The sequence below is a fragment of the Platalea leucorodia genome (genome assembly GCF_965183815.1).
Source record: "Platalea leucorodia genome assembly, chromosome: 24".
Lineage (NCBI taxonomy): Eukaryota > Metazoa > Chordata > Aves > Pelecaniformes > Threskiornithidae > Platalea > Platalea leucorodia.
The window spans coordinates 2,930,219-2,957,838 of NC_138846.1; the positions used below are offsets into that span (position 1 = coordinate 2,930,219).

General features: G+C 52.7%; 1 protein-coding gene across 12 annotated transcripts; it reads left to right on the top strand.

Moving 5' to 3' along the window:
- Positions 1–413: 413 nt before the first annotated feature.
- Positions 414–27,570, top strand: PIP5K1A (phosphatidylinositol-4-phosphate 5-kinase type 1 alpha). 12 transcript variants are annotated; one of them, XR_014230436.1, is made up of 16 exons: positions 414–562; positions 11,653–11,687; positions 12,460–12,549; positions 15,059–15,189; positions 15,597–15,714; positions 15,961–16,113; positions 17,269–17,568; positions 18,142–18,347; positions 18,967–19,050; positions 19,735–19,783; positions 20,200–20,284; positions 20,611–20,748; positions 21,418–21,547; positions 25,140–25,258; positions 26,379–26,941; positions 27,425–27,559. XR_014230436.1 is itself a non-coding variant. In XM_082333056.1 (16 exons), exons 1-16 carry the CDS (start codon positions 505–507, stop codon positions 27,565–27,567), a joined length of 1,998 nt encoding a protein of 665 aa, XP_082189182.1. In that variant the 5' UTR covers positions 414–504; the 3' UTR covers positions 27,568–27,570. The 12 variants fall into 12 exon arrangements, 10 of the variants coding, with proteins under 10 accessions (XP_082189182.1, XP_082189177.1, XP_082189183.1 ...); XM_082333056.1 differs by having other exon boundaries at positions 26,379–26,537; positions 27,425–27,570; XR_014230437.1 differs by lacking the exon at positions 27,425–27,559 and adding an exon at positions 25,761–26,242 and having other exon boundaries at positions 417–562; positions 25,140–25,224; positions 26,379–26,466.
- The last annotated feature ends 50 nt before the right edge of the window (positions 27,571–27,620 follow it).

The window sequence follows — 27,620 nt, forward strand, 5'->3', positions numbered from 1 at the left end:
AAACCGGGGCCGCGTCACCGCGGGGCTCTCTGCCACGAGTGACGCCACAGAGGAGCGGGGCCGGCCAGGCACCTGCGTGACGTCACGAGAGCACCCCCCTCCCATGCCTATCCGTCCGCCCCTGGGCCTTTCCCCCCTCGGTACGGCCACGTCGCTCCCCCCGTGGGAGGGATTCTGGAAAGTGACGTCACGGCACCCCCTGCCGGCTTTGTTTTGGTGGCGCCTGGCCTGTCACGTGATCCAGGGCGGCCCGCGCGGCCGCGGCCCGTGCGGCCGCGGCCCGTGCCTCCGTCCGCGCATGCGCCCCCAGGGTTTCCCCCCCCCCCGCCCCGAGTGGTCGCGGCCGCCCGCGTCTCCCCCCTCCCGCGGTCGCATGGTGCGGTCCCGAGGGGCGTGGCCTAGCGAGGAGGGGCGTGGCCAAGCGGGGAGGGGCGGAGCCCAGCGGGGAAGGGCGCGGGCGCCGCGCGAGCCGGCGGCCGCCTCAGGAGGAGGGAGCGCTCCAAGATGGCGTCGGCGGGGCCGGAGTCGGGGGGCAGCAGCGGGAGCAGCGGCGGCCTGGCGGGTACGGGGGCGGGCCCGGCGCCGGCGGGGGGACGGGGGGGGCTCGGTGGGAGGCCGGGGGCTCTGGGGTCGGCGGGGGGGGGGGGCCCTGTGGGGCTGAGGGGGTGCTCGGGGGGGCGGGTGTAGTGCTGAGGTGGGGCTCGGGGGGCTGGAGGGGCTCTGGGGGGAGCTGCGTGGGGTGCGAGGGGTATGGGGGGAGGAGGAGGAGGGCGGCCGTGGGGTGCGTGGGGCCGGCGGGAGCTGGGGGGGCGGGCGGCCTGTGGGTGCGCGCAGGAAGGGGCTCGGGGCCTGGGCCGGGCGTGGGGCGAGGAGACGGGCAGGCCCGCGGGCCCCGGGCGGGCTCTCGGGGGTCCGGGCGTGGGCGTGGGGGGGCGGCTCGGCGCTCTGGGGCAGCGGCGAGGAGGCTGAGCTCTCCGGAGGGGCTGTGGGAGGGAGCAGGGGGCGTTATGGGCCGAGGCCCGAGGGGGGTGGGCTTCACCGAGCCCGGCGGGCTCCCCGGGGCGGGCCGGGGCTGAGCTTCTGCTGGGGGAGGTGGGCGTAGGGCTGAGCTCTTCCTGGGGAGGAGGCCGTGGGTGCGCGGCGAGGACCCTCCGGGCATGGTCGGGGGCCCGGGGGGCTTGAAACCCCCCTAAAAGGGCAGTTGGAGGGGGGACTGGGTTGCGTTAGAAGGGGTGCTGCGATGGGGAGCAGAGGGGTCGGTGCCAGGGGAAGCTTGACTCTCCGTTCCCTTGCGTTTCCAGAGCCTGAGCCGTGCGTCAGGTCGCCTGCCTTGGGGGTGGCAGTGGGTCCTGGGTCCCCAGACTCAGCTGCTGGGGTGCAGAGGGGTGGGGGGAGCCGAAATATCTTCTTTCAGGCAGGACTGTGCTGGGGAAGGGGGAGGATAGCATCTCCTGGGCGGAGGCACCCTCTTCTCTGCTGCATCTGATGTTGGGCAAGGCGAAGGTAGCTCGTCAAAGCCATTTGGCACCTGTGGGAGGCAAGATACTGTGGGAGCGTAAACATCTTCTGGTTAGATTCGGTTTGATGACTGGAACCGGGGCCGGTAAGAGTCAAGGGAAAGGTCTTGAAGTCCTCTGACGGCTGAGAGTTTCTCTTGCTCCGCCGATTTAAAATGTGAGCTGAATCAGAAATATGCCGGGTTGGAACTGGGCGCCGTCCTCATCCCCGCAGAGGGATAGTAATGACGGGTGGAAACCTCGTCTGGGATAAAACAGGGCACTTTTTGTTCTTAAACCTGTGACTCTGCCTCCTCCCAGTGTTTCACAGGTCTGGCAGCGTTCTTGGGGGAGTTGAGAGCCATGTTCCCCTTTCCACAGGCCCCAGACCAGCTTCATCATGCTAGTTTGTGGCTGGAAACCAAAATCACTTTCTCAAAGCCTTGAAATTTACATTTGGCAAGATCCGGCCATCCTTCCTCAGCTTCCCTGGTAGAGCGTGGCCAGGCTCTTTATTTATTCTAACGCAATGTGCTGAAGCTTCCCGGTCAGTGGGACAGCACTTCTCACCCAAGTCGCAGCAAGGAAAGAAGAAACCCACGGGAAGGCTTGCGGCTGAATCGCGACTTCGTTGGGTGCTCTCGGAGTGTCGGTGTTTTGCACCTTAAGCCCCGCTGCCTGCTACCCCACTTCTCTTCTAGGAGTACTTAGGGCCAGATTGCTGTGCACCACCGTAAAAGGAATTTATTTAATTATTGCTGCGGCGTTGATGAAGTATCATCCAGTGGGGATGTCTGTACGCGCTCGATTTTCTGGCTTCGTAGCTGTGTCCTTTGGGCAGCTTTGAAGACAGACGTCCAACGTACCCAGTTTGTCTTTGCTCACTGCGCGAGCAGGCACGGGGGAAGTCGTACCTGTCGGTCCGATAAAGCCAGTTTTGTGAGGAAGAAGAGAACGCTTGGGTCTTTATTGGTTGTGGCAGCCGTGGTGCCCCGGCACGGGGCTGGGCGTCCGGGGGCAAGACCCTTGGGTGTTTTTCTGTTGCTTTGGGGCTTTGAGATCTTGATCTTCTCCCGTGCTTGCCTGTCTTCTGAGCTGAGAAGGAGGAGCCGGCTTCAGAAAGCTTGAAGGGTTTCAAAAGCATTACTTAAGAGAAAATATGCAAGTAAATCTCTTCTCCCTTCCTGGTGGAATAATTGCTATTGTTCGCTTCTCTGGCTAGCGAGGTGTTGGCTAACGCGCGTTTCCCACAGGATTTGAATTCTGGTTGTGACAGAGCCTCCGCCGCGTGACGTGTGTGATACGTGACGTACGTTCACCTCGGCTGATCCCTGACGGCGCAGGCTTTAAACCTCGGATTTCAGCCCCACCTCCGGGAGACGCGGGGCCTCTCCGGGTGGTCGCCCTCTGCCCCAGGCAGTGCTTGGGCTTTGAGTAGGACCCGGTTCCTCTGCGGCTTCTGGAGAGGACGGGTAGAGCTGGAGGTGACGAGTGCTGCGAGGCGAGGAGAGCGATCCTGAAATGGGTGCTGGAAGGGCTCAGCCGCCGCGCGTTGGGTGACGTGGCTGCGGAGGAGCTGCCTGCGCCGGGGTCCCGCCGTGCCTGTCCCCCTCCCGAATGTCTGCAGCGCTTGTGTTTAGCGTCCTGCCAAGAGGAGGCATTTGCCGGCCTTGCCGAGTACGCTTTCCCCGGTGTAATAATGAGGCCCTGAGCAAACACTGGGTCAGAGCCGTAACCGGGGCTTTTGTTTTTGCCCGGGGCAGAGGCCGGGAGGGCAGCAGGATCAATTTTGGCCGGACTGTGGCAATGCATGGCTTCAGCTTAAATATCTGATGGCCGTAGCTGTGCCTTGCTTACCTGGCAACCCCTTCCGATGCCGGAGGAGCAGCTCCACGGAAGGCAGGGCGGCAAAAGGAGGCCGGTTGTTGTTTTGGACATGAGGTTTTGCTTTGCTCCATGGTAAACCTTAAACCACCTCAAGCCCTGCCACAGCTTTTTGGGGCGCTGTCACCCTCAGTGGCCCATGGTCCACTTTGCCCCGGGGGGCTGTTACTCTATTATTGGCATTATCCAGCGCAGATAAAGGGGATATGGATGATTTTGAAACCCTTCCTGGGCCAGGCAGTCAGCGATTCCCCCTCTCCCTGCCTCAACGCGTATTTAATTCTCTGGGGAGACACGCAAAGAGGTTTTCTCATTTTGCTGCTTTTGCTTTGAAGCAGCATCTGCCAAAAAATGCTAATGTGGGATTTCAGTTGTTTGGTCCTTTGTGCCTTGGGTGCTGCGGCTGCTTTACAATTACGGGTCCGAGTGAGTTGAGAGTTCATTGTCACCCTGGCTTCAGGCCCCTCCCTGGAGTCCACAGACAAAAGAATTGGTCTCAAAATGGCTCAGTCACTTCTGGGGACAGGGAAATCATCCCGACGCATCTGAAGTGAGCCCAGAGCAGGGTCCCGAACTGCGGAGCCCTTAATGTAGGTGTAAAACACCCAGAGAGACCCCCCAAAATCCTGCCAAAGGGACAAAGCTTTCGTGATCCCACCTAGCCGAGACTGAGTGTGCAGGGGAGAAGATGAGTTTATTAAATAGAAACATCTGAGTGGCTCATCATCCTCAAGCTTAAAATAGGACCGTCAAATGACTCCCAAGTCCCGTCTCTGTTATAAAAATCTCTCCTCTTCCCCACCATCAACTGTGAAATCTCTGTGGGTGTCGCAGGTTGGTATCGTCAGCCGCGTCCTGTTGCCCAAACTCTCGCCGTCCCTTTTGGAGTCGTGCTTGTGTGTGATGCCCACCCTGGTGCGGGGCAAAGCTCCTTTTCTTTAAGGTAGAGACAAAAGATGACCGTTGGAAGAACAAAGGTAGGAGCCAGCTTGTCCAAATAAATGACAAATTCTGTCTGGCGGAGGGAAGCTCATCTGGCGAAGCAGTAGCTAGAAAGCGAGTGAGAATCGTGCGGTTTTGGGGGGGCACCGATGACCTGGAGTGCCATTTCCTCAATTATAACTGAATTTCCCCTTGGAAAGTAAAAGCCGCTCCTCCCTCGCTCGGGCTCCGCCGTGTATCATTGAAAGGGGCCGCTCAGTGTTTTATTTCTCCTCCCCGCCACCCCACGTTAGTCCTGCAGGGTTCAAAAGCCCTTTTTCTTTTTTTTTGGAGATGGGGGTGAATTAATGCCGCCTGCGCTGCTTCCCTCTGCTCACCCAGAGCTTCCTTCTTCAGGATCGGGGCTTTGTTTTCCCCTAAATGAAGTATTGTAATCATTCTTGCCCTTTCTTGATCGCCATGTAATAGCGGTGATTAAATGTATTATCTCGCTGCATCCCCACAGACTCTGCCTTGTTTAAAAAGCGGAGCGCTCCCAGGGCAGAAAGATACCTTGCATCTGACCTAAATCTTACTCTTCTGGGAAAGGATTGTTTATCTTCCCCCAAATTAAGAAGGTGGTGCGGCAGGCGGGGTGCTAATTCCCGTTTCCCTGTCGCCAGCTCCCTCTGGGGTCGGTTTTGAGCAAGTCCCTTCCCGGGGCTTGGTGGTTGCAGAGCCAGCTGGAAAAGGAATGCTTGGAGCATTTATCGTTAGGATTCATATCCCCAGAGTAGCTCCCGATGGCCGTAAAGCTGGACTTTAAATTCATCGACACCCTGGAAAACCCGGCGCCTTTGTGTTTCTTGAATAGGCATTGCTATCTTGGAGTGGGGATCGGCTTAATTTTTAAATTGCCAAAGTGTTTTGGTGGAAAGCAGGAGTAATGGAGAGCTGTGAAATCGATGGTCTTCGGCCAGCGGTAGGATTAATTTTCAAATGGCAGAACCTTGTGCGAAGCCGATGTGCCAGAAGATGCTGCTGTAGGGAAGGAGGGTCTCCCCAGCTTCTCTGCAGGTTACAGGGGCAGGAGTTGCCCTCAAATATTCCAGAAAGTGGCTTTGTCCAAAATGCCTTCAGCAAAAATTAGTCTGCCCCCTCTTCTGCTGGGAAACTTGAGATAACCTCATTCCTCCTCCCCCCGAGATAGTTTTGCGATGAACCATATGGAAAAGCAATAACAGGAATCCTCGCCGGCCGGCGCCTCGCCCGACCGCGTTAGCCCTTGCTCGTACGTGCCTCGTTTCCAGCCGCTTCCCTGAAGCTGAAGGTAGTTTTGCTGAACTTGCTCGCTGATTTATTTTCTTTTAATTGTGATTTTTGCAGTTCCGTGGTGCTCTTTGACTCCCAAATGGTTCGATAACGAGGACCAAAGAGTTTGCGTGTCCGTTCTACCCCAGAGCTGGTACTTCTGGAGGAGCAGGAGGCCGTGGCTCTGGCCAAAGGGCTGGTCTCAGGAGAGGGATGGTGGGGGAAGAAATACGGCCGGGAGTCAGGAGCAGATGCTGGAAACTTCTCGCTCACTGTCCTTTTTGTCTTCAGAGTTTCCACCCTTTAGTCCTACCATCTGCCTACCGGTCCGTGGGCTGTCTCCATCCTCTGCTGCTGAAGACATCATGCATCCAAGTCTCATTTATTTGACTCGGAGTTTTTTTTTATTTATTTCAAATGTTTTTCAGTGGAGAGAGTAACTCGTTGTCAGTCAAGATGTATTCGTGGTTCCATGCACGTTTAGACAGGGTGCTTTTGTGACCACTGATCTTTGGTCAGGGGCTGCTGTGCTGACGAGACACGAAGGAAAAGCGCTTTCTTCCCAGCCCTGGTGAGTTGTGTTGGTTTTGGATTGGAGCTCCCAAATAGCTAGTTGCCGTGAAGCACGTCTTTTCCAGGAATCGCTGGGATAAGCCCCAAACGGTGGATCCAGAGTCTCTGGTGTGAGCACTGACCCGTGCTGACCGACCTCCAGGTGCTGGAGGTGGCAGCCCAAACCCCGTCCTCTTTGGTGCGTTCTCTTCTGCTCACCTCTGCAGAAGGCGGAGGAGTTGCTTGTTTTGGGTTTTTTAATTGATTTCTAGACGTCATGCCTGGCCTCAGCTCTCTTCTGGGTACTTAGAAAATGCTGGTAACCTTGTGCGTGGAAACCTGTTCTTAATTCTGCCCCGGCCTCTTGGATTAAAGAATTGCTTTATTTCCCCGTGGCTAGGTACGCTGACCTCCTCACAAAGCACTTGGCAGTTTGCTGGGGAAGAGAGATGGAGGAAGGGTTTACTGTCTCTGCAAAGCAGCGAGAAGTGTCGAGATAGCGTTACAGAGATTGCGTCTCCTCTCTCTTTCCCTGGGCCTCTTCCCAACGCGTCACCCGCTTGCCGGCGTGGACACGTCAGCGGTATCCAGTGACTTTCAGGAGTGTCCCGTCCTCCATCAACAGGCTCGTAAAACAAGTGTAGGGGAGAGGGAGGAAGATGTGCTAATCCAGGGCAGTAAAATCAGTCATGCGTACATCAGCTGCCGGCTGCTAACGGTGGTGGGAAAGATAACCCCCAACAGGAATCTACAACGTGCACGAGCTCTTTATCTAGAAACTGAGCTCACGAGCTCTCTTAGGGCAGCTTTGGTGCCGTTGGTTTAACGTCCTTAACGTGATTTATCGGAACAAATCTATTGATGCAGAGAATTTCAAAATTATTACTCACTGCTTGGCCTTCTGGCCAAGATCAAGTGTTTGTAAGTGTTTTATCTTCCTCTGGAGGGCCGTGTTCTGCGCTGGCAGGGGCGGGCTGCGTGATCTCACGGGTTTTCTTCCATCTCCAGCTGAAGAAGAGCGTTGGCTTTGACTCTTGGTTCAGGCCAGACTTCTACGGTTTTCCATAAGCACTTCCTGAGAGAAGCAAATGAAATATTTAGGCTCTTCCAGTGCCGTGGAAAAGGTTTTTATTGTGCGTGACTGAGGTGCCTTGCTCAGGAGTGTTTTGCTTGCCGAATTTTGACCTTTGTTTTCTTAACTTGTGGAAATAGGATTTCTTTTCATGTTTCTTTAACTTTCTTGGGGAAAAATACCTCTCGTTTCTTCGAGTAGCTGAAGTATCAGTTCACCGTGGCAACTGTATAACCTTTTTGTTTTTCCTCGTATAGATTTCAGCTTTTTGTGCTGCTCGGTGATGTCGTTTCGAAGAGGTAGATGTATTGCATATATGTGCTTAAAAAAAGCATGGTTTCTTCCTCTCCAGTAACCAGCAGCAAAATGCCGTTTTACGTAACTGTCTTGGCTTTTGAGGATTGACAAAACTCGGTGGGTTTTTTCCCCTAAATAAGCTGCTACCGCTCTCAACAAAAGCTGCTGGTTTATTGAAGTGTGTTGTGTAAGCGCTCTCCTGACATCTAAACAGCTCTCCGCATCCCTGTGCGCACCAGCAGGATTGTTCCAGCGGGGCTTTTCTGCTTTGGTTTCTGCCTGGTTTGCACTTTGAAGAAAAGAAATCTCGCTGCTGTTCCCGTTTGCAGCCCTGGCCTTGGACTGGGGGGGGGCTGATCCCAACAGACTGTTGGGGGGGGATTTGCAGGCAGAGAAAAAAATGTGTTGGGGGATTTCTGTGCGGACAGCGACGTGGATGTGTCCACGGAGGCTCCAACGTACCACACGTCCTCCGGGTCGTGTTCGGTGGGTCTAAGGCTTGGTCCTGGACCGACTTCTGCGTGTGCAGAAGTGCTCTTATCGATGGTGCCTCTGCCTGCAGGCAGAGTCCAGGTGAGGAAGGAGAATATTCCCATTTTTGAGCACTAAGAGGACCTGTTTGGGGAAAACCCAGCTGCCTGTCTTGCCCTGGCCGCTTGTTTGGCCGAGATAAAGCCCGCAGTCAGCAGCAGGGCCGGGGAGGAAGGGCAGTGCATGCCGGTGTGATGTGTCCTGGCGCTCGGCTTGCCCTGCTCAGGCGCTGGAGAGTTGAGCTTGATGATGTGTTTGGGTGTGCTAACGTTTTCACTTTTTATTTTAGTCTAAAACATGAGACGCAGCTAAAATCTGTCTGAGCAGCTCTATTTAAAAATAGAGCAAAGCGAGTATTTGTCCTGGCTATGCCAAATTAGCATGCTCGTTTGCTAGACGAGTGAGCATCTGACCCGAATGCCTCGTTACGCGCTCCTTCCAGCGAAATATTTGTCCGAACCATCTGGCCAGGTGCTCTCACCACAACTTTTTAGCTTTTTTCCCTAGCGTTTATTTCACGGTCGGTAAGAGTATACTACCTGTTGCTGCCTGAAAATAATCCCGGCCGGCTAATGCTGGCGGAAGGCAGGCAGCTATTTATTTAGGTTGATTCAGCTTCCAGTAAACAGCTCCGAGGAATGCTCTGAAATCGCCTGTAGGAATTGCTCCCAGAATCACGAAGGAAAGAGAAAAGGAAACTTCTTGGGACATCGTGAATTCATTTTTGGACAGGACTTTCTAACCCTGATCTGTTTCCTTCGGCCAGAATTAACCGTTTAGGTCTGAAGCCACTTGTTCAGTTGTCAATCTGGGTCAGAACTCTGACTGGGTTCTTTCATTTCAGAGCTGTTTAAGCAGATCCAGAAATAGCAGCGTTTTTGAAGTAATTTCATTTCGTTACGTTTATGCCATTGAATTTAACACCTTCACTTCTCCAAGCAGAGTGTGTACGGGACAGACAGACAAACCGCCTTTACATAGCAATAAGAAAAGGTGGAGGTAACTGAAACGTTTTCATATGGAAACCTCTGAGTTTTGTTCTCTGACCTCGGCCAGTAACGCTTTCGGTAACTGAGAGCGCTTGTTTTTGCAGGACGCGCGATAGACCTGTCCGTAGCTTCAGTCCGGCCTTGGAGCCGAGCAGACCTCGTCAGCTGCATGTTCATCCTTGCACTCAGATGTGAATAAGTGCTTTTTGTCCTGGTCAAACAGGAATTACCTATTTCCCAACCAGCAGCAAACTCGTTTGGAAACTAGCGGGAGGGAGGGAGGGGGAGCTTCCTGCCGCGGAAACTGGGTGCGCTGGGAGCGGAGCGATGCTCTGACCACACGCTGCGGCTTTCCCTTGTTGACTCACCCTTTCTTGTAACCGGCCTGAGAGGGAGGATCGCTGTTGTCGCTTCCCAGATCGCTACGTAAAAGGGTGAACCGAGACGCCGCGGCCTCGGGACGGTGGGGGAAGAGGAGAAGGTGAAGCCGATGCTCTGGTCTGTGCTGAGGTGCTGTACGTCTTCCTTAAAATCACGGTGATGCCTCTAAGATAAAGCTGTCCCACGGTATCATGGGGGGACCAAACCAGCTCGCCTTGGGATGCTAGCTCTTCCAGCCAAGGCTCGTTGTACAGTCTCGCTTTTAATGGTTGTTACGTGTGATCGAGGCAGCGCAGAGGAGATTTGCTGCTGGGTCCTCTGGTGAGAGAGCTTTAGTTGAATCCTGGTGGAATACGGTTTTGCACGGATGATTAAATATTAACGCGGCGAATCTCCAAGGTGATGAGCCTGGTGGTGCTGCTTCAGGATTGCTTAAATCATGGGGCTTTTAGAGGTTTCGATTTACATAATTACAGATACCTGCTTAAAAAAAAAAAAAGGCTTAATTGCTATTGAATAGGTGTTATGTTGTGGTGCCTGGGATGTTTCCTCCGTCCCTGTGTCCTGATGGATCCTGGCAAGTTCAGAAGCCTTGCGGCAAGGTGATGGAGTCAAGCTTTATTGGTCTCATCGTAACGCACTAAGTCACAGAGGCTTCCTCCTAGGCGGAGGTGCTCGCTCTTCCCCTTCCTACCGGCCCGGGTTTGGGAAGGGATGCGAGAGGGTCTTTTCTTAAAGGTCTTTTCCAACCTAAATGATTCTCTGAGAGATGAAGCGGGGCGGCCGGCTCCAAAGAGCCCCGAGTGCGCCGGGGAGGAGGAGGAGGAGAGCCAGCGGTGAGAAACTTCAAACGCAAAAATTAGAGCTTGTCGGGACAAACTTTCTTGTCTTTAAAGGGGATGAGAGGGGGTGGGAAGGCGGTTGGAGCCAGTCGTTCCATGCTCGCTTTGTTTAGCAAAAAGCATTTGTGAGATCTTTCTTCTTCTTGTTTGCTTGTTTAATATGTATTGAAAGGAGAACTTTGATCATTCGATAAGGGGATCAGAAGGCTGCTGGATTTTGCTGTGAAGTACCTCTGTTCCTTCTGCTGATGTGCAGTTTTTGTAGAGCTGTAGCGCTTGCTGAAGTCACAGCGTGAGTCTTTACACCGCCTGTAACAGGCGAGCAGAAGGGGCTCTCCGTTGAGCGAGCGGTGGGTGGACCCAGAACCACCGCAAGCATTGCACGTCGTAATGCTTCATCTGGGAAAACAATTACTGGATGTCGGGGGAAGCAACCCTGCGCTTACTCCGTGGTACGATGGGGGTGTTGCTTTTGGGTGGGGGTGGTTTTATAAGGCTGTGATCGTGGCTCCCATGTAAAAAAAAAATCTGTTGCTGTGTCTGAAGTAGAAAGAAAAACAAAAGGAAAGAGCTTGTCTGGTTTTCTGGGCTGGAGGCAGAAAGCACGTGGCTATGTTATGCATCTGCCTGGCCGGGGCAGCGTCCCTGTCCTGGGAGCTCTTGGCCTCACTGGTGTTGGTCTCAGCCTGGCTGGTGGCTTTGTGGTGCAGACATCGCAGAGGGGCAGTGTCATCTAATTGCTTTTTTTTTTCCTTACTGTATCAAAAAAAAAAAAAATGCAAGACAGGAATCCAGGCCTAAAAGATAAAAGTTAGTGCATCGCCTCGCAGATATTTTGCACCATGGTAGTAAGAAAATCCCTGGGCTTGGCTTCAAGTGGAAGGGTTGATGTTCTGGGCCTTTTAATAAAAGGTCCTGGAAATAATTTTAAGATAAAGCGTGGTCAGTGCGTCTCCTGAAACACTGCAGAGCACTTGGCCCTCCCAGTTCTAATTAATAGATGGCAATAATCCTGCAAAGCCCTGTAACCCCATCGAAGGCAGGGAGGTTGCTGATCCCACCTCTGAAGGTGGTCCTGCGCGTCGGCGTGCAGCCGGAGGAGGGCTGGAAGGCAGCTGAGCGGGGCAGAGCAGGCCCGAGCCGATAGCATCGGCACAAAGCTGAGTTTGGCTGGCGAGCCAAAATAGCATTTCCTTGTGGCTTGACAAAAATTCTCTCTGCTGTAAGAGGAGAGGCTGGGAAGAAATCAGCCATGAGTCAGTGCTTTTTTCAGATGCCTTAAAATGTTCGAACCAAGGCGGTGCGGTGCGTCAGGCTTTTTTGTGATGCATAATAATGATTAACCCTTTCTGAGTGGGGCTTTTTTCTTTTGACAGGATCATCTACTTTCAAAAAATCGCTCACCCCTGAGGTAAGTTTCTGACCGAGAAGCTGGTTTGTTCGCTGGCTGAGAGAATGCCCAATTTCAGACTTGAGCGAGACTGGAAAAGTAGCAGACAAGTTAGGGGTAAACCAGGCAGTGGTAAGTACAGGAAGCTGCGGATACTCCTTTGGGAAATGGGAGCATCTCTCCTTACAAAGAGAATCTCCACGTAAAACCCAGCTTGTCCTGAAACTGAGCGATTCTCTTGCCACCAAAACACCACGTCGGTCTGCTGCTGCGAGCAAGACGCTCAACTGGTTTTGACTGAGAAACACCATTTAACAACCGTGTGTTAGAAGACGATGAGTCAAGCGAGCTCTTGTGGCATGAATCAGAGCAGAATTTGCCACCTTCCTAAAATGTTTCCTCAAAGACTCGGCCTTATGGCAGAAGCACGGTGACCAGCTGCGGTGGGTCCAGACCCGCTTGGAGCTGATCTGCTTGTGATGAGGGTGATCAGAAAAGAGCAAACCCTTCCAGGTGGTCTTGCATGAAGGTGTTTCTCCCTAATTAGATGTCTGGCCTCAATCACACAGGAGTCAGTGGGTTCTTTGAAGGCATTTCAATGCCGTTGCTGTCCCGGAGCCCAGCCTGTACCGTGTCCTCCCTTTCCACGTGTGTAGGGACCTGGAGCTTCGGCACTTCACGGGCTCCACCTCTGAGAACAGCAAAATTCTGCCAGTGGTTCTGGGCAGCCACCGACCTCTAAGGCATTGGGGTTTACATCCTTGGTTCTTACCATCTTTTACTCCAATCCTAGATGCCGGGTTCTTCTGGGCAACCAGGCTCACAGACGATAAAGAAAGGGCACAGAGGAGTGGACTCCACGGGCGAGACTACCTACAAAAAGGTAATTGCTGCTTGCACGACTACATTTGACTGTTGTCACTCCCCTCTTTGCGATGCCAGTGCTGCCCAGAGCAGCGGTGTCTCACGAGGCTGGGTGTTAGACAGTGGGTAACGCCTGCGACAGTCGCTGAAGAAGATCTCAAAGGAAAGGAACCAACGGACTGAATATGCGCTTCTTGGCTTCTCTTCTGTAGCCTTCTAAAGCGGGGATTGTTTTTAAACTTTGCCCATTAGCAACACTTCCTAGGCCTCTTCTGGCTTATTGGGTGCTTTCTGTGCTCTTTGGGCACAATAGTTTCTACAGATCTTGTGGCATTGCTGGAATTTGCTTTACAAAGGGGAGATTGTTTGGGTATTTTTAAAAAGCCTGTAAATGTGGGTATTTTGTAGATGCTGCTTCCAGTTTGTTGGACTTGATTGGAATGGGCCAACCTTCCCTGAAGTGAGATTGACTTCTAGGATGTAGATTAAATGGGTAATGGCTTGGTACGGGCGTTTCACCGCGTTGCGCAAGCGAAGCTTCGGGTCCGAAATCTCTAATTCATGTGTACCTCCATCTGTCCGTCGGGAAGCGGAGGGGAAGGGAGGAATTCAAATGGTGTTTCCACAGAAGCTGGCTTTTGTTATACTGCCCTTTTTGAAATCGCTTGTGTCTCCAGGATTGCGATCTGGCTTTCAGTTTCCCAGCAAATTTAGAGATAAAGTTAGGCAGCAGTAACAAGAGCGAAGAGTAGAAGCCAATGGAAAATGCCCGAAATGTTTCTTGCAAGGGTCCCAGAAACCTGGTGGGACACTGCATGGGATTTATCTGGGAATGAGACCCATGGGCAGTTCATCTGTTTTCCATCCCCTCCTTTTCCAGGGGTGCTAAATTGTTTTTTAAAATTCTTTGCCCTGTAAAAGCGATTGTAAACAGGCAGTCAGCTGCTCAGCTGATCGTGCTGGCTAATAGAAGAGAAAAATACTTGTTCCTTGGCAACCTGGCCCCGTGGCTCTGTGTTCACAAACAAGGCAGCATTGCTGCGTGGTGTTGGTAAGTTCTGCTTTTCAACAGTGAGGCTGTCCGGGGAGTTTAGGCAGGGCTAGGTGAGCTGGGCAGAGAGCTGTTTTCAAGCAACCTTAGCCTTTAGAGGGTAAGGAAGGAAAGCGGAGGCAAGTTCTTCCTCCTTCCCCATCTAATACCGAAGTAAATATCGGATAGAAGGGGGCAGCTGAAGTAGAAAAGGACATTGTTGACAAGCTGGAGTGACTGCCAGTTTTTGTTGCTCTCCAGGGAACCGTGAGCAGGTCGCTTGCAGCTATGATAACAGAAAAACAGGGAAGGGGGAGAAATGTTGCTGGTCAGTTTACAAGGCTTCATGGAGGATGTGTGCCTGGGGAAGAAGCTTGAAATGTTTGTCCCCCAGATACTGCCGCCTCCTCTGTTGCCAAACGCTTTGATCTACAGTGATTTCTTGCATGTGGCAGGGGGCTGGGCTTTGTTTAGCTTAAGGGCACAGACACAAACTGGTTGGATCGTGAGCCCTGGATCTTGTTCTGGGTCCAGTTGCTTTATGTACAAGCCAAGTGAAATGTCCGTGAGCTGCAGTGCACAAATCCAACCTGCACCTGCTCTGCAGCCTCAACATTTCCAGCGGGCTTTGCAGCAGAGTTCATATCTCTGCTCCAGGAACTGCCGGGCCATATAACATCGGGGTGTTGAGCAGATCTCATCTGGGCTGTTCTGGGAAAGACAGCCCGTAGCACGAGCTGGACCGAAGCACGTCTCAGTGGTCTGAGATGAGATCATGTGTTTCATAGACAGAAGAGGACTCTTGATGCGAGTAGCTGTTACAAGAACACAGTCCTACATTGTTCTTGGACGGTTTGTGCAGAGGATGCAGGAGCGGGGTTCGTGTCTTTGCTCCTTACTTAAAACCGACAGTGATCTCCTTAGGGCTGAAGAGCCACGACGGAGCAAGAGGCAGATGGAGGAATGCGGTAGCACCAAACAGAAGTGTGCGTTGTGTGCTGGCCGTGCCTGCCCTGTCCTGTGGAAGACCCAAGTCTGTGCCCAGGCTGGGAAGGGGCAAGCTTCAAAGCGTATAATTCCAGGACCTGGCAGACCAAGGTGTCAAGAAGTGCGTTTATCGTAGGGGCACGAGATAATCTGTCCCTGGATGTCTTCCCCCTCTGACTGCAGGGTGTAGAGATGAGTGCTGGGGGGATGAAATGAAATTCAGTCCTTTTAAGGACCAGCTGGGTGTCGATTCCAGTTCAAGTCCTTTACTGCTCGACCACCCGGAGTGCAAATATTGAATCGGGTGCTAGTGGGGGTGTAGGGGTGTTCCCATTGCCAAAGCGATGTTAGTCAATGAGAAAGAAATGACAGAAGCTGGAACCAGTAGGTGTAAAATGCCCCAGCTAACAGTGCTGTTTTAAACTGGGAGCTGTCTTTCCTTTAACTCCTTTCATTCCTATTTCCAGTCTGCTGCTTCACATTGTCTAACTCGCTTTCTCTGCCCCTCCAGACGACATCATCTGCCTTGAAAGGTGCCATTCAGCTGGGCATTACACACACAGTTGGAAGCTTGAGCACCAAACCCGAAAGAGATGTTCTCATGCAAGATTTCTACGTAGTAGAAAGTATTTTCTTCCCAAGGTCAGTGCTTGCTTTCTTCTCTCTCGCTTTCATAGCGAGCAGCAGCGTTAGTTCCTAACCCTGCTTGCTCACGAGGAAGCTGCACCAGACCGGGACAGTTGAGCGCGGGAGCGAGCACAGGCCTCCTGAGCAGAGCTGCTCGGTGTGTTGCTTACAGACCAGCTCTGGCTCCGGCCTGCGACCTGTTTCTGAAGAAGCCTGGCTCTTCCCTGTGCCTGTCCGCCGTCGGTTGTGTGAACAAATGCAGGCTTGCTGTTGTGTGTGCCTACGCGCGTCCCTCTTGGGCGGGTGCTTTCTAGCCCTCCAGTGTGCTGGAAGCAGCCAGCCAGTGGGTGTTTGCTTTTAGGGCAGTTTCTTAAGAAACGTTTCAAATACAAATACTTGTGTGTGCTTCTCCCCTTGATCAGTGAAGGGAGTAACCTGACCCCAGCTCATCACTACAACGACTTTCGGTTCAAAACCTATGCTCCAGTGGCCTTTCGCTATTTCCGGGAGCTCTTTGGGATCCGACCGGATGACTATCTGGTGAGTTGGTGGTTGGACCGGGTCCCCGTTTGTTGCGTACTCTGTGGGACGGGTGTTTGTCCTCTTCCCCCTCTCGGAGCTGTGGAGCTCTGTGAGGCCCCGTGGCAAGCTCTGTAAGCACAGCAGTGGATGCTGTATGTGACCCTGGGGTTTGCCTCTGTTAATGTTTAAAAGGAAGAGCCTTTGCGCTGAAGTTTCCTGTTGATGTCTCTCTCACCCCTGCATTTCCCACCTTGTCCTCATCAGTACTCGCTCTGCAGTGAGCCCCTCATTGAACTTTCAAACTCCGGGGCCAGCGGATCCCTCTTCTACGTATCCAGCGACGACGAGTTTATCATCAAAACGGTTCAGCACAAAGAGGCTGAGTTCTTACAGAAGCTGCTGCCTGGCTACTACATGGTAGGTCGCTTGGGCGAGGCTTTCTCTGCGAGCTAGGGAAGGGTCCCCCGAACGTGTGGCGAGATGCCGCGATGTACCGCCTGGTAGATGCGAGCGGAGGTCTGATCTGTGCCCCAGCTGAGCGGCAGCTTCTCTCGCAACAGTGACAAAGAGGGTTAGGGACTGACGCAAGCTGCCTGGCTATCGCGAGCCTGGCGTGCTGCGCAGGGGTCTCGGGCTGCGCTTTGACTCGACCCTTTTGGAAGATGGCAGGCTGCTTCGTGACCAGCTGGGAACTGTTTGTTGCTTCCCTGCTGCACAGCATCACACCCGCGATACTTCGTCTTGCAAAGCTGTACTTGTGTTTCCCTTCCCAGGACTATACTTGGTTCTGTCTGCAAAGACAAAGTATCCTGTTGAACTCTGATTTAACTTTCTATATATAGAAGCAGCAGCTTTGGAAGTAAAGGCATATTAATTTTATGAGAGTGGCTATAGCAAAAAAGGCTTTATCAGTTCTGGAGTAAAATCAGATCCCACCCTGAACACGATGTCTGTGTCATCTGACTGCTCGTGTTTATGTCCGGCCTGGCCTTTACAAACCACCTCTGTGAAAGGGAACGTAGCCCTGAGGTGGTCCTGCCATATAGGAGTGCCTCAGGGCTTCTGATGCTGTTAGGGTCACTAGCTGAATTCCTTGAACTGTTTCTGAACCCGCAAATATTTTTGCTGTGATTATATCCCAAACCACATCGTTTTTCTTCAAAATTCTGTCTAGTGCCTTCTGCAGCCGCGAGAGTTTAGATCCATCTCTACCTGATGTATTTAGCTTGACCTAAGCGCCAAATTTAAAAAGGCTAAGCACGAGATCTGCCTGTGCTCAGAAGCCTCCCCAGCTTAGCTTCTGTGTGAGTGAGCGGCAAACTCCTTCCTTCCTTCTCGCAATCTTTATCCGACCCATTCAGCTTTGCAGAGAGGTCGTTACCAACTGTCGACATCGCCCGTCTGTTCCCTGTGTTGCCCTGCCCTTGTCTCTGAGCTTCTTTGGCGACGGCTTTGAATCGCTGCCAGCTCCATTTCAATATGGAAGCACAGGAAGGAGCAAATAACACCTCTACCTGGCACGTGAATAACCAGAATGGCTTGGAAGGTATTTCTTTGTCTTTGGCATTTCAGAATTTGAACCAGAACCCAAGGACGCTGCTGCCAAAGTTTTACGGCTTGTACTGTGTCCAGGCTGGAGGCAAAAACATTCGTATTGTCGTGATGAACAACCTACTGCCACGCTCTGTCAAAATGCACCTGAAATACGACCTGAAGGGCTCCACCTACAAACGCCGAGCATCCCAGAAGGAGCGGGAGAAGGTCTTCCCAACATACAAGGACTTGGATTTCATGCAGGACATCCCTGACGGCCTCTTCTTAGACTCTGACATGTATAACGCTCTGTGCAAGACGTTACAGAGAGACTGTTTGGTAAGTGGAAGGGTGAAGGGTGGCATGGAGAGTTATTTCCTTTTCCTGAGCCTTTCCCACGAAAAGGAGGTGGGAGCTGCCACCCTTGTAGCCTCTGCCTGGGGCGTTGACTTAAAGAACCCCTTTTTTTGGTGATGGTGTGGAGAAGAAGCAGGACTTGGACCCCAGTTCCGTTCAATACTTCCAACCTAAATTAAACCCAGCACTGCCTCTAGAGGTGGAGGAAGCACCCTCTGCCAAGGCTGAGCTCTGGAACAGCGCGGGATCGGGGGAGAGGGGCGGGATGCCTGGCCGAGTCTGGTCGCAAGTTGTCAGCCGCCCTTGGGCGGCCGTGCAGAAGTCCGTGTTCTCCCGGGCTTGGGTCCCCGTCTGCGCAGGAGGAGTACTGACAGCTTTCCTCTAACTCCCTTTGGCGACGGGAGATGAGCTGACTGTGCTCGAGCTGCGGGTTAAAAGCCATCCCCTCGATACACTCGGCTCCAGGCAAAAATGCTGAATGTGCTTCTGAAAATGTCTGCTCCGACACTTTCCCTGAGCTTGCAATAACGAGTGAGCCTTTGACTTTCTGCCCAGGTCCTGCAGAGCTTTAAAATCATGGATTACAGTTTGCTCGTTGCAATCCATAACATCGACCTGGCGCAGAGAGAGCACGCGATGGCAGACGGGACGTCCCAGACCGATATGCGGCGGCCCGCTGCCCAGAAGGCCCTCTACTCGACAGCCATGGAATCCATCCAAGGAGAGGCCCGGCGAGGTGGCACCATAGAAACGGATGACCAGTAAGTCTGCGTCAGTGTTGCTGTTCCCAGTGAAACACTGCGAGGAGTGAGGGGTAAAACCCAGGCTTGGTTAATGGAGACTTAATTTGGATGCAGACTGGGCTATAGAGGATGGCTGTCACGCAGGGCAGAGAGGTCTCGATGTCGAATTTTGTGCTTTTGTATTTGATTTCACTTCCTTAACGCACAAAAGATTGTCTTGCCTTCCAGGTGGCATTTGAGAGTTCTCTGCCCACCGGTTATTGGCAGCTCCAACTAGTTATTTCCATCCATCTCTAAGAGACACAGTGAGTGCTTTGTTAGATCAGACTTAACGGCCCATAAAGTCCAGCTGCCATCTTAGTATGGGTGGTAGTAGATGGTCTTTACAGTTGCTTGGGATTAATCCTTGTCTTCGATTAAGCTGTCATACAGAGGGGGGCAGTTCTCAGGAGGTTGAGCTAACTTACTGAAATAGCATTTTGCTCTTCCCCAGTTCGCTAGCTGAACAGTAGGTGCCTCCCGCATGTCGGCGCTTGTTAAATAGTTCGCATAATATTCAGCCCACGCTAGGCTGCGTGAGAGAGGCGGTGGGGTGTGAGAACACCCTGTTTCATGTTTGCGCCCTGTCCTTTTCTAGGATGGGAGGCATTCCAGCCCGCAACGCGAAGGGGGAGAGGCTGCTGCTGTACATCGGCATCATCGATGTGTTGCAGTCCTACAGGTAAGAAACGTTGAGTAACAGCTTTTTATCGCCTAAGGTTGAAGGCCACTTTCCAGCATTGTCTGCCCCTGCTTAGTTGTCGAGATTGGCTTTCAAGAAATAGTTAAGACACAAATGAACTTTTTTTTAAATTTATTTACCACTTTCTATTTTCTTGAAGTCAGCTATTTTGGGATCAATTTCTGGGTCTTGCTTACTGTATTTACTTCATGGCCCTGGAATAGATTTACTCTTAAGAAGTTGTTTTTGTGTGCGGTGGTGGCTGTACACAGGCACGGTGCAGGAAGTGGCAAGGAGAAAAAACAGGTGGTGGCTTAAAATGGCCATAACCGCTTCTCCCTGTAAAACAACAAATAGCTGTAAGGCTTGCCTTTTCTCCTATTTATATTAAAATGCAATATGCAGAGGGTTGCGTTTGTAAAGCCTCTGTTAAATGTCATTGCAATTCCACTGCCCTTGATGTGAAACTGTCTCCTTGGGAGAGTGAACTGTGTCATCGGTCCCGTGTCTGTGGAACAGTCTTGGAAAAACGGGACAATGAGGAGCACCTAAAGCCAAAGGAGTCGCGTTTGGGGTTTGTTTGCCACTGTGGTCAGAAGCCAGGCTCGGTGCTGAGCGAGCGTGATGCGATACAGACAGCGGGGACTTGGTGTGAAAATTGTTCGTAACGCTTTCCTTCGTCAGATTCGTCAAGAAGCTGGAGCACTCCTGGAAGGCCCTTGTACACGATGGGGTAAGTAGAAAAATACCGCTTTAAACTTGTTTAGCAATAATACCAGCGTCTTTTTAAACTGTGCTGGCTGTCCTTGCTCCTTCTGGGCACAGGATCCTGGATTTCTAGGGCATGTGTGTGTTTATGCTCTTATATAAAAGTAATACTTTCTAGGTACTCTCAGAAATGTTGGTTTTGTTAATGCTGATCATCTCCTTGTTCGTTAACGAGTATTGATTGCTTTGTATATAACGCCTACTGTTTCTAGCTAATCTGCTTCTCGCAGCTGCTAGTGAGAGCAACTGTGAGAATCCCTGACTGCTCCTAGTCCAACGTAGCGTGTGTTTCAAGGCTGACAGCCTGAGAGAAGCTCTGTTAGCCTTGGGTGCTCGTTAATTCAGATTCACACGTTAATGTTTGTCCCTTGGACTTTCTAGGACACTGTATCTGTGCACAGACCCAGCTTCTACGCTGAAAGGTTCCAACGGTTCATGTGCAACACAGCGTTCAAGAAAATACCACGTAAGTACCTCCGCGCAGCTGTACCCTTGGCGATCGCCGTGGTTTCTGGCTTCTCCCTGCTCAGCAGCTGTGGTTTGGGAAGGTGGATGACAGCGCCCAAGAGCTTTAGGAAGTCTGTTGTGTTGTGTCACCCCTTCCTTCCTCCTAGATTGTTCTTGCCTCACAGATGTGACCTTATAGGAGCTGTTTCATCCATCAGCTTGTTCCTTCAGGGCACAGCTCTCACGCCAGACTCCGTCACTGGAAAGTTGCTGCATCGGGTCTTTTACTCCTTCCTGAACGTGTTAAAAAAATGCTTTCTGTTGTGGTTTTTTTTGTCCTTTAAGTAAAGCCATCCCCTTCTAAGAAGAGCCGGTCTGGCACAGCAGTTCCTCGGCGGAGCTGTCAAGGAGGAGTGCCTTCCCAGTCACACATGTCGTGCGAGACAAAAGCACAAGTAACGACAGAGGCAGATATAGAGCAAGGTTGGTGCCTGGGCTTAAAAAAAAAAAAAATTAGAGAAGTTACTTTTCAGCTTGTGTTTGTCTGGTCGAAGCTTGCTGCCTCCTGAGCTGTGCGAGACACCTCCATGTTTTGAGGTCTTGCTAGGGGAGGGCCTGTTTTCTGGGGTTGTGGGTGCAAGAAACCAGACGGGGTCAAAAATTCACACGCACCACGTGGCCTTTAACAACACGTGAGAAAGCCTGGAGGAGCAGCGAGCCCTTCAAAGGCTTGGCTGTTTCCAAGTATTCTGTTGCTGTAGATGCAGGATGATAAACCTGACGGTGTTTCAGTTAAAAGCAAGTCTTTACTCACAAGCAGGATAAGACCAGGTTGTGGAGGTGGGGAATTGTTTCTTTGTGGGATCTTTCAGCCTTGTTCAGGCATCCAGCGTGGCCCCCCTGTGCCTGGTCTCTTCCCAACGGCTCATGTCCGTGGGGTTTGTGTCGGGGAGAAGCTGGGCTAGGCAGTTGTGTGGAGGCTTGGACTCGGAGGGAGCAGAGAGCTGCGTGCAGGGCTGGTTCTTCAGCGCTCGGGTGTCGTAGATGTCGTGGGTGGGATCCATCACGGATCCCAACCCATGGCTGGCGTGGGAGCTCGTGCCACACGATCCTGCTCGTGCTGGTGATGGAACAGTCTGTGCTTCAACTCAGGTTCCCACCTTGGTCGCCCAGATCTCCTGCCCAGGACCCTGCCAGTAGACGAAGCTAACAGTGATTCCATCGCAACGACGCTGTCCACTTCTTCCTTGGGCAGCGGAGGCCTCAACTCGCCCGCAAATAGGTGAGGCTCGTTGCGTTTCGGCGCGTGGCAGGCCGGTGGCTCCTGGTTTGTGAGCTGTGGGAGGGTTCTGTGCCGCTTTATGGGATGTTTTGGATTTTGGCATGCTTGCAGAAATACTCGTTTGAGTGATCCCTGTGTTGTTGAGCAAGTTCAGTGCTGTCAGTTTGAGCATGTGCAAGGGGGGAGCATCGCCGTTCTGCGTGCAGTCCGTTGCAGGTGATGTGATCTTGCATCTTCTGCTTGGGCTGTGTGGAAGTCCGGTGGCTTTCAGTTCCTTGTGTGTTCTGTATTCAATGGCTTTGTTCTGGAGTTGAGGTAACTGTGCTGAAGTGAGTTGGTGAAATTGTCGCTGCCAAAATGTACGTGAAGAGCATTAACGTGGCGATGGGTGATGCTGGAGATGACCTTCCTGCTGCTCTTTTCAGAGGGTTGGGCTCTCTTGCAACTTACTGATTGGGTTGGCATTGAGCTCCTACAACTCCTCGGGAAAGGAGGCTGCAGGGTTATGCGCAAGTGCGGTTCAAAATGTCTCGAAGCTGAAGTGCATGGAGAGCCCGGAGGGAGCTGGTGGCTGCCTTTGAATGTTTCATTTCTTGCTGAAGTGGTAAGGCTAGCAGGGACGAGGAGGAGCTGTGGTCAGAGGACAATCCCTTTCGTAGAAGTTGTTCCGAGGTGTTAACTTCTCTTCCTGGAAGTGATCAGAAACCATCTTCCCCATTCCTGACCCACTGCCTGCACAGTGGCACGATTGAAGTGTCCGCTCTCTCCTGAGCTGCAGGAGACCGAGATGTGATTGTAATTAACACCTCTCACTCCCTCTGTAAAACACGGAAACCTCTTGGCAGAGATCCTAAACCAGAGCTGCTCCTTTCCATACGTCAGCATGCCTGAGGTGTTCTTTTTATTTACTTAACTGCGGGTCTCTCTCCTTCAATCTCTACGTAGGTCAGTGGGCGTACAAGTGCATAAAGCTGACAGCTCAGCAAAGGATTTGCCTAGAACAGCTCCTGGCGCCTTCCTGCCTAGGTGAGGGGGGGAACCAGACCTTGCCCGAAACCTTCTCCTGTCTGGAAGGGTGTGCTCAGTGAGACGGACCCTGGGCTTTGGCCTCACGCTTGTCGCTGGCCAGCGGTTGCAGAGGTTCCGTACAGTCAGTTCGCTCCTAAAACGCAGTGCTGTAATGCGGTGTGTCCCTGTGCCAAGGCTCAGCAGTCCTTAACGTGTCTGTCTGCTGTGAGGCTCGATGGTAAAACCTCTTGGGATGGTGCCCCCCGCCCCGCGTGGCACTGAGCACCCTTCCTGGTAAAAACACGGGTTCTGGTAGGTAAGATCAAACCTCCCGCGCAATTGCCTTGAGTCCCAAGTGGTTCCCCAGGCGCAAAGCCTGGTCTGCGTTTGCCCCGGGTACCTCTGGAGCAGAGCACACCGCTTACCGTACCCTGCGGGCGCTCGAGCGTGTGGTTACCCTTTGCCAACATCCCGTAAAACCATGTGCCAGCGCCAGAGGGTGGTAATGAAATCCAGGAGGGAGAACGGACCAGTGTTTTCTCCCGTGCGGGGCCTTGGGATCTGAGCTCCCTACATCAGACCTGTTGGCAGAGGCGTAAATCCACTTTTGCAACCTTGGGAGATCCGTAAAGCTCTGCAAACCCTGAGAAGGATGAAAGTGATTTGTGGATTATTGATATATGACATAACTTGTTGAATGGATTTAAAAGTGTGGGTTGTTTTCTTTTTTTTTTTTTTTTCCCCTCTCTGCAGAATCAGACGGTCTAGTGGGGTGTTAAATCTCTAGTCCTGTATGAAGGGGAGTGATCTCACCCAAAATCTCTCCAGCTAGAGCTTCTGCCCTTCTAGGGGTGGGCACAGGGGGAAGGCAGGGTCTGTCCCGCTCCAGATCTGCCGTAGGAACGCGAGCTCAGCCCTCTCGTCCGTGCTACGCCAACCTCGGTCTCTCTTTTGCAGCACGGCCTCACGCCTGCCTCAGAAATGTTGCCACGTGCCTCTGTTTGCGGTGTGCAACCTGTGCGTTGAAGACGTGCTCTCTGCGGTGGCGTAAGCGATAGCGCGCAGGCGTGGGTGCCCTCGCGAGGCTGGGGCTCCCCTGGTCCTCAGCCCAGCTCTGTTGTTAACCTCTGGCAGAAGCGTCCTGGTGTTGGGGACACCTAAACGCCAGTGTGTGCTGCTGGGAATGGAAGCTGCTGACCGGCATCCTGCGGCAAGGGGTTCTGGAGGGTGATCCCCTCTGTTTGAGAGGGGCGCTTCTCTTCCTCTTAAGCACTGTGATTTAGTGTTGGACTTGGTAGTGTTAGGTTAATGGTTGGACTCGATGATCTCAAGGGTCTTTTCCAACCTAAATGGTTCTGTGATTCATCCTGCAGCCCTGTGTTAGGACAGTGCTGCTTAGTGCTAATTAAGACGACCCTCAAGGGCTCTATGCCCTGTAACCACCACTGAGCATCCTCGCCTTTAATTTCTGCGTAGGTCAGAAGCAGCGAGCCACCGGTTAGAGAGCTCAGCAGAGGAGGAAGCCAGAGCAGCTCAGAGTAACCGGGCGCATAGGTGAGGCGTGATCAGGCAGAGAGGGAGCTGTGCCTTCCCGGTGAGGGTCCCTGCGTCTCCTTCTGGGTGTTGATCCAAGGGTGTTTGCGTGGGGTGACGCGTAGCCTGATGACTGAACAGCTCAGTGCTTCCTGTGCTTGGGCAACAGGCAATCGAATACCTGCTCATTAAGGCGTCCACTGCGTCAGGCTGTGGCAAGCCCTGGGTGTTAGCTGCAGGGGGGGCCAAGCGGGTCGTGCTGGCCGTAGGCAGTCCTCTGTTAGTCGCCAGCGCACCGGAGAGCCCTGACTGCTTGGCCTAGGTGAGGTACGCGCTCGCAGGCTTGACCTCTCGCTTGGGGCAAGGAGAGGAGCTGTGGTCACCATATCCTCGGTAGGAAGCGGGGCAAGGCCCAAGCTGGGAATTGGAGTTCCTCAGCCAGCAGGTTACGGGCTTTTAGCTGTAGGATCCTGAAAGAAATGGGAAAATAATGGGGTATTGGGGTAAAGCAAGTCTTCTGTGCCCCACCTTTTCTCCTTGGCAATGTATCTTGCCAGGCGCTCAGCGTGCCCGTGTTATCTATCCTGCTGTCAGGCTATAGCTTGCATTCAGAGCGTGAAAGGTTTGTAAAAGGTTTGCCGGGGCTTTTTCAGGGCAGGACGCCTCTGGAAAGGCCGAGACTCCCTCAGCTCGGGTGCTTCGTGCTTTCTTTGTCCCTGGACTGTGTTCACCCAGGACCATTTTTATGTTGATGAGGTGCTTGAAGACTTGTGTAAAGAGGTGCTGCTGCCTGGCTGGACAAGAGAACCTCCTTTCTAATGTCTGAAGTCCCATCGACTGGGGGGGTGATTTTCTAGGTGGTGGTTTGGGTGCCTGCCCCAGCAGGGATGGTTTTCCCTGTGCCTCCACGTTCAACCTGCCTAACACACACCTTTGTGCCCTGCTGGGACCTTCTGTTGGCTGGGTACAGCAGGGCAGCCCTGGAGAAGTGACTTATTGACAGCTCACTCTTAAAAACTGCTTTACAGGTCTCCCCCTTCTGTTTCCCCAGCGGCTCCCCAGGGCCTTCCATACCCGAGCGCTCAGCAGAGCTGAGAGAGCAGCTCGAAGACCTGCAAGAGACGGAGATCAGCTTTGTGAGTACTTCCCTGTTGCGGAGCGGCTCTGGAGGTGGGTGGAGAATTGCGGGGGTTACGTGGTCCCTAGTTGGGCTGGGAACACGGTTGCTGAGCGGGATGGGCGAGTCGACCGGAGCAGGAGCAGATGTTCTTCATCCCCCTCTGGTATGCGAAGGCTCAGCCTGCCTTGTGCTAGGCACCATTCACGCTCGTACTGATAATCTGCTGCCCCAGCAGCCTTAAATTCGATAAGCAGGAGGCGAAGCAGAGACATTCCTCTTTCCTGAGGGCCCAGAGCGGGTCTGATGGCAGAGAGAAAACGGAGTGAAGTTGACCGGGCTCATCTCGCTGTCCCCGCAGCGGATGCTAAATCCTCACCGACCCTCCTGTTTTAATGTAGGATGGTGGCTGGGGTGAGCCTGAGCGCAGCGGAACCCAGCAGCCCGCTCCGCTCTGCCGCTGCCAGGGCGGAGAAGGCTTCGGGGAGGACCCGGCAGGAGCCCTCAGGGGAAGGCAGACCCTCCCCAGCATCTCCCCCTCTTTTCTCTTCACAGTGAAGCAACACCGAGACCGCCGCGATGGAAGCGGATTGTTCTGTGCTCTGCGTGGTCTGTGGAGTCTGACAAACGTTCAGCCCCTGTTGCTGACTTATTATATTTTGTTTTTTAAGAAATCTTATCTGGACAGAAACCTAAAAGCTGGAAGGCTGGGCTACACTTAGTGGGATAGTATTAACGACCGAGCCAGCGCAGCTGAGCCTCGGACGCCTGGAAGTCTCCTTACAGCAGAGCCCACCGCTGCGTCCCCGCTGTCCTCCTTTCTTTGAAGCCTGGCGGGAGCGAAGCCGGCTGTTGAGAGGAGGAGGAGGAGGAACTCCCCGCGTGGGCTGAAGCCCTCTGGGAAAGGGATCTGACTTTCAGGGAGTTGCTGCTTACGATGCCGACACCACAGACCTTGCGAGAACGGGCGACTCTTTGGAGTTACGGGGGGGTAACGGGCATTAGAGCCTCGTTGGGGCAGTTTGCGACAGAGCAATGTGGGTTTATTTTGTATTTTAAACAAGTTTTTAATTTAAGTGTTTCTCTGAATTCACTCATATCACTTCTTTTTAGTCCTGCAATATAGTAATGCTTTTTTTTTTTTTTTAATAAATAGGTTTTTTTTTTTTCCAGTGTTCCACCATAAAGTATCTCATGTGAGCGGCAGAAAGGGGGAGCAGAAGCCGTGCTGCCTGTGGACGAGCTCCTCTCCCCCGCCAGCCGCTCCTGGCTGCCGGAGCCGCCTCCGTTTTCAATCTTGCATGGCCCCGAGACCACGGCGAGGAGAGCTAGGTGCCGCGCTGTGTTGCTCGGAGGACTTTGAGTGTGCGAAGCTTTTAAGACGTCAGGGAGGTTTTGGATTGCTTTGTCCCGCGGTTTTTAAACTAAGCCCTCTCATCCCTTCCCCGCCAAGCAGGGAGTCGCAGGCGAAGGGAGATCTTTGTAAGGGGCATGCTTTTTTTAAAGTATTTCTTAAGCAAACGGACCAAACCCAGCCTGCTCCGTTCCCTTCCCCTGCCCTCCGTCCTGCTGCGGGCACCACGTGCAAAACCCTTCCCGTTTTTATAGCTCGGCTCCCTTTTGATATCTCGTCGACCGCAGCTACCGTACAGGCCCCGGTGCTCCCGGCGGCTTGAAACCGAAATTCCTACCGAAGTGGCTGCCTGGTGTTGGGCCGGACTTCTGCCTCCCCAAAAGTACGGGGCATTTTGAGTCCGGTTTTACACAAAATAATAAGCTGAAAGGGGGGATTGTTCTGCTGCCGTTTCCCCGCGGTGACGCCTGGCCCACACCGGCTGCAGGCGCTTCTCTAGAGATCTCAGAGCAGATGTTGGACTGATCTTTATTTTCACTAAATGCTTTTTTTAAAGAAATGAAGTGACTCTTCCCCGTGTTCCCAGTGGGTTAGAATCCTCCGTTCTTTTTTATATATATAAAAAAAAAAAGTAATTTAAAGTTTGCCCTTGCGGTAGTGCAAGGGGTTTCTATACTAATTAGCAATGATTGCTAAGGAAACAAAGAATGTAGTGGTGTAGAAAGGGATTTTTTTTTTAGTTGATGTTTCAGAGCCAAGTCTCTTCCCACCTTCCACTTCAGGCTTTGAAAGTGGATGCAACGCAAGCTGATGTTTTTTAAGAAAAAGCATTTTTTTTAAATTCTATTTTTTTTTTTTTCGAAAGACCAAGCGGAATGGCCTTACTCCGGGTATCCGGATCCCCAGGGGGCTGGTGGAGCGCGAGGACAGTCGCCGTTCACAGACTGTTTGGTTCTCAAGGGCTCTCAAACCTCTCCACACCAATTGACGTCGCGACGAGACCCGTGAGCGGGAGGAAGATGGGCTCGGGGCCGCCCGCGCCGTCTCTGCTGGATCTCCCC

Bases quoted from the DNA above. Each gene is read 5' to 3' on its own strand.
- PIP5K1A (XM_082333051.1), top strand. From the start codon at position 505: ATGGCGTCGGCGGGGCCGGAGTCGGGGGGCAGCAGCGGGAGCAGCGGC. The intron at 17,569-18,141 runs GTAAGTGGAAGG...CTTTCTGCCCAG, and splicing joins CGTTACAGAGAGACTGTTTG to GTCCTGCAGAGCTTTAAAAT. The intron at 18,348-18,966 runs GTAAGTCTGCGT...GTCCTTTTCTAG, and splicing joins ACCATAGAAACGGATGACCA to GATGGGAGGCATTCCAGCCC.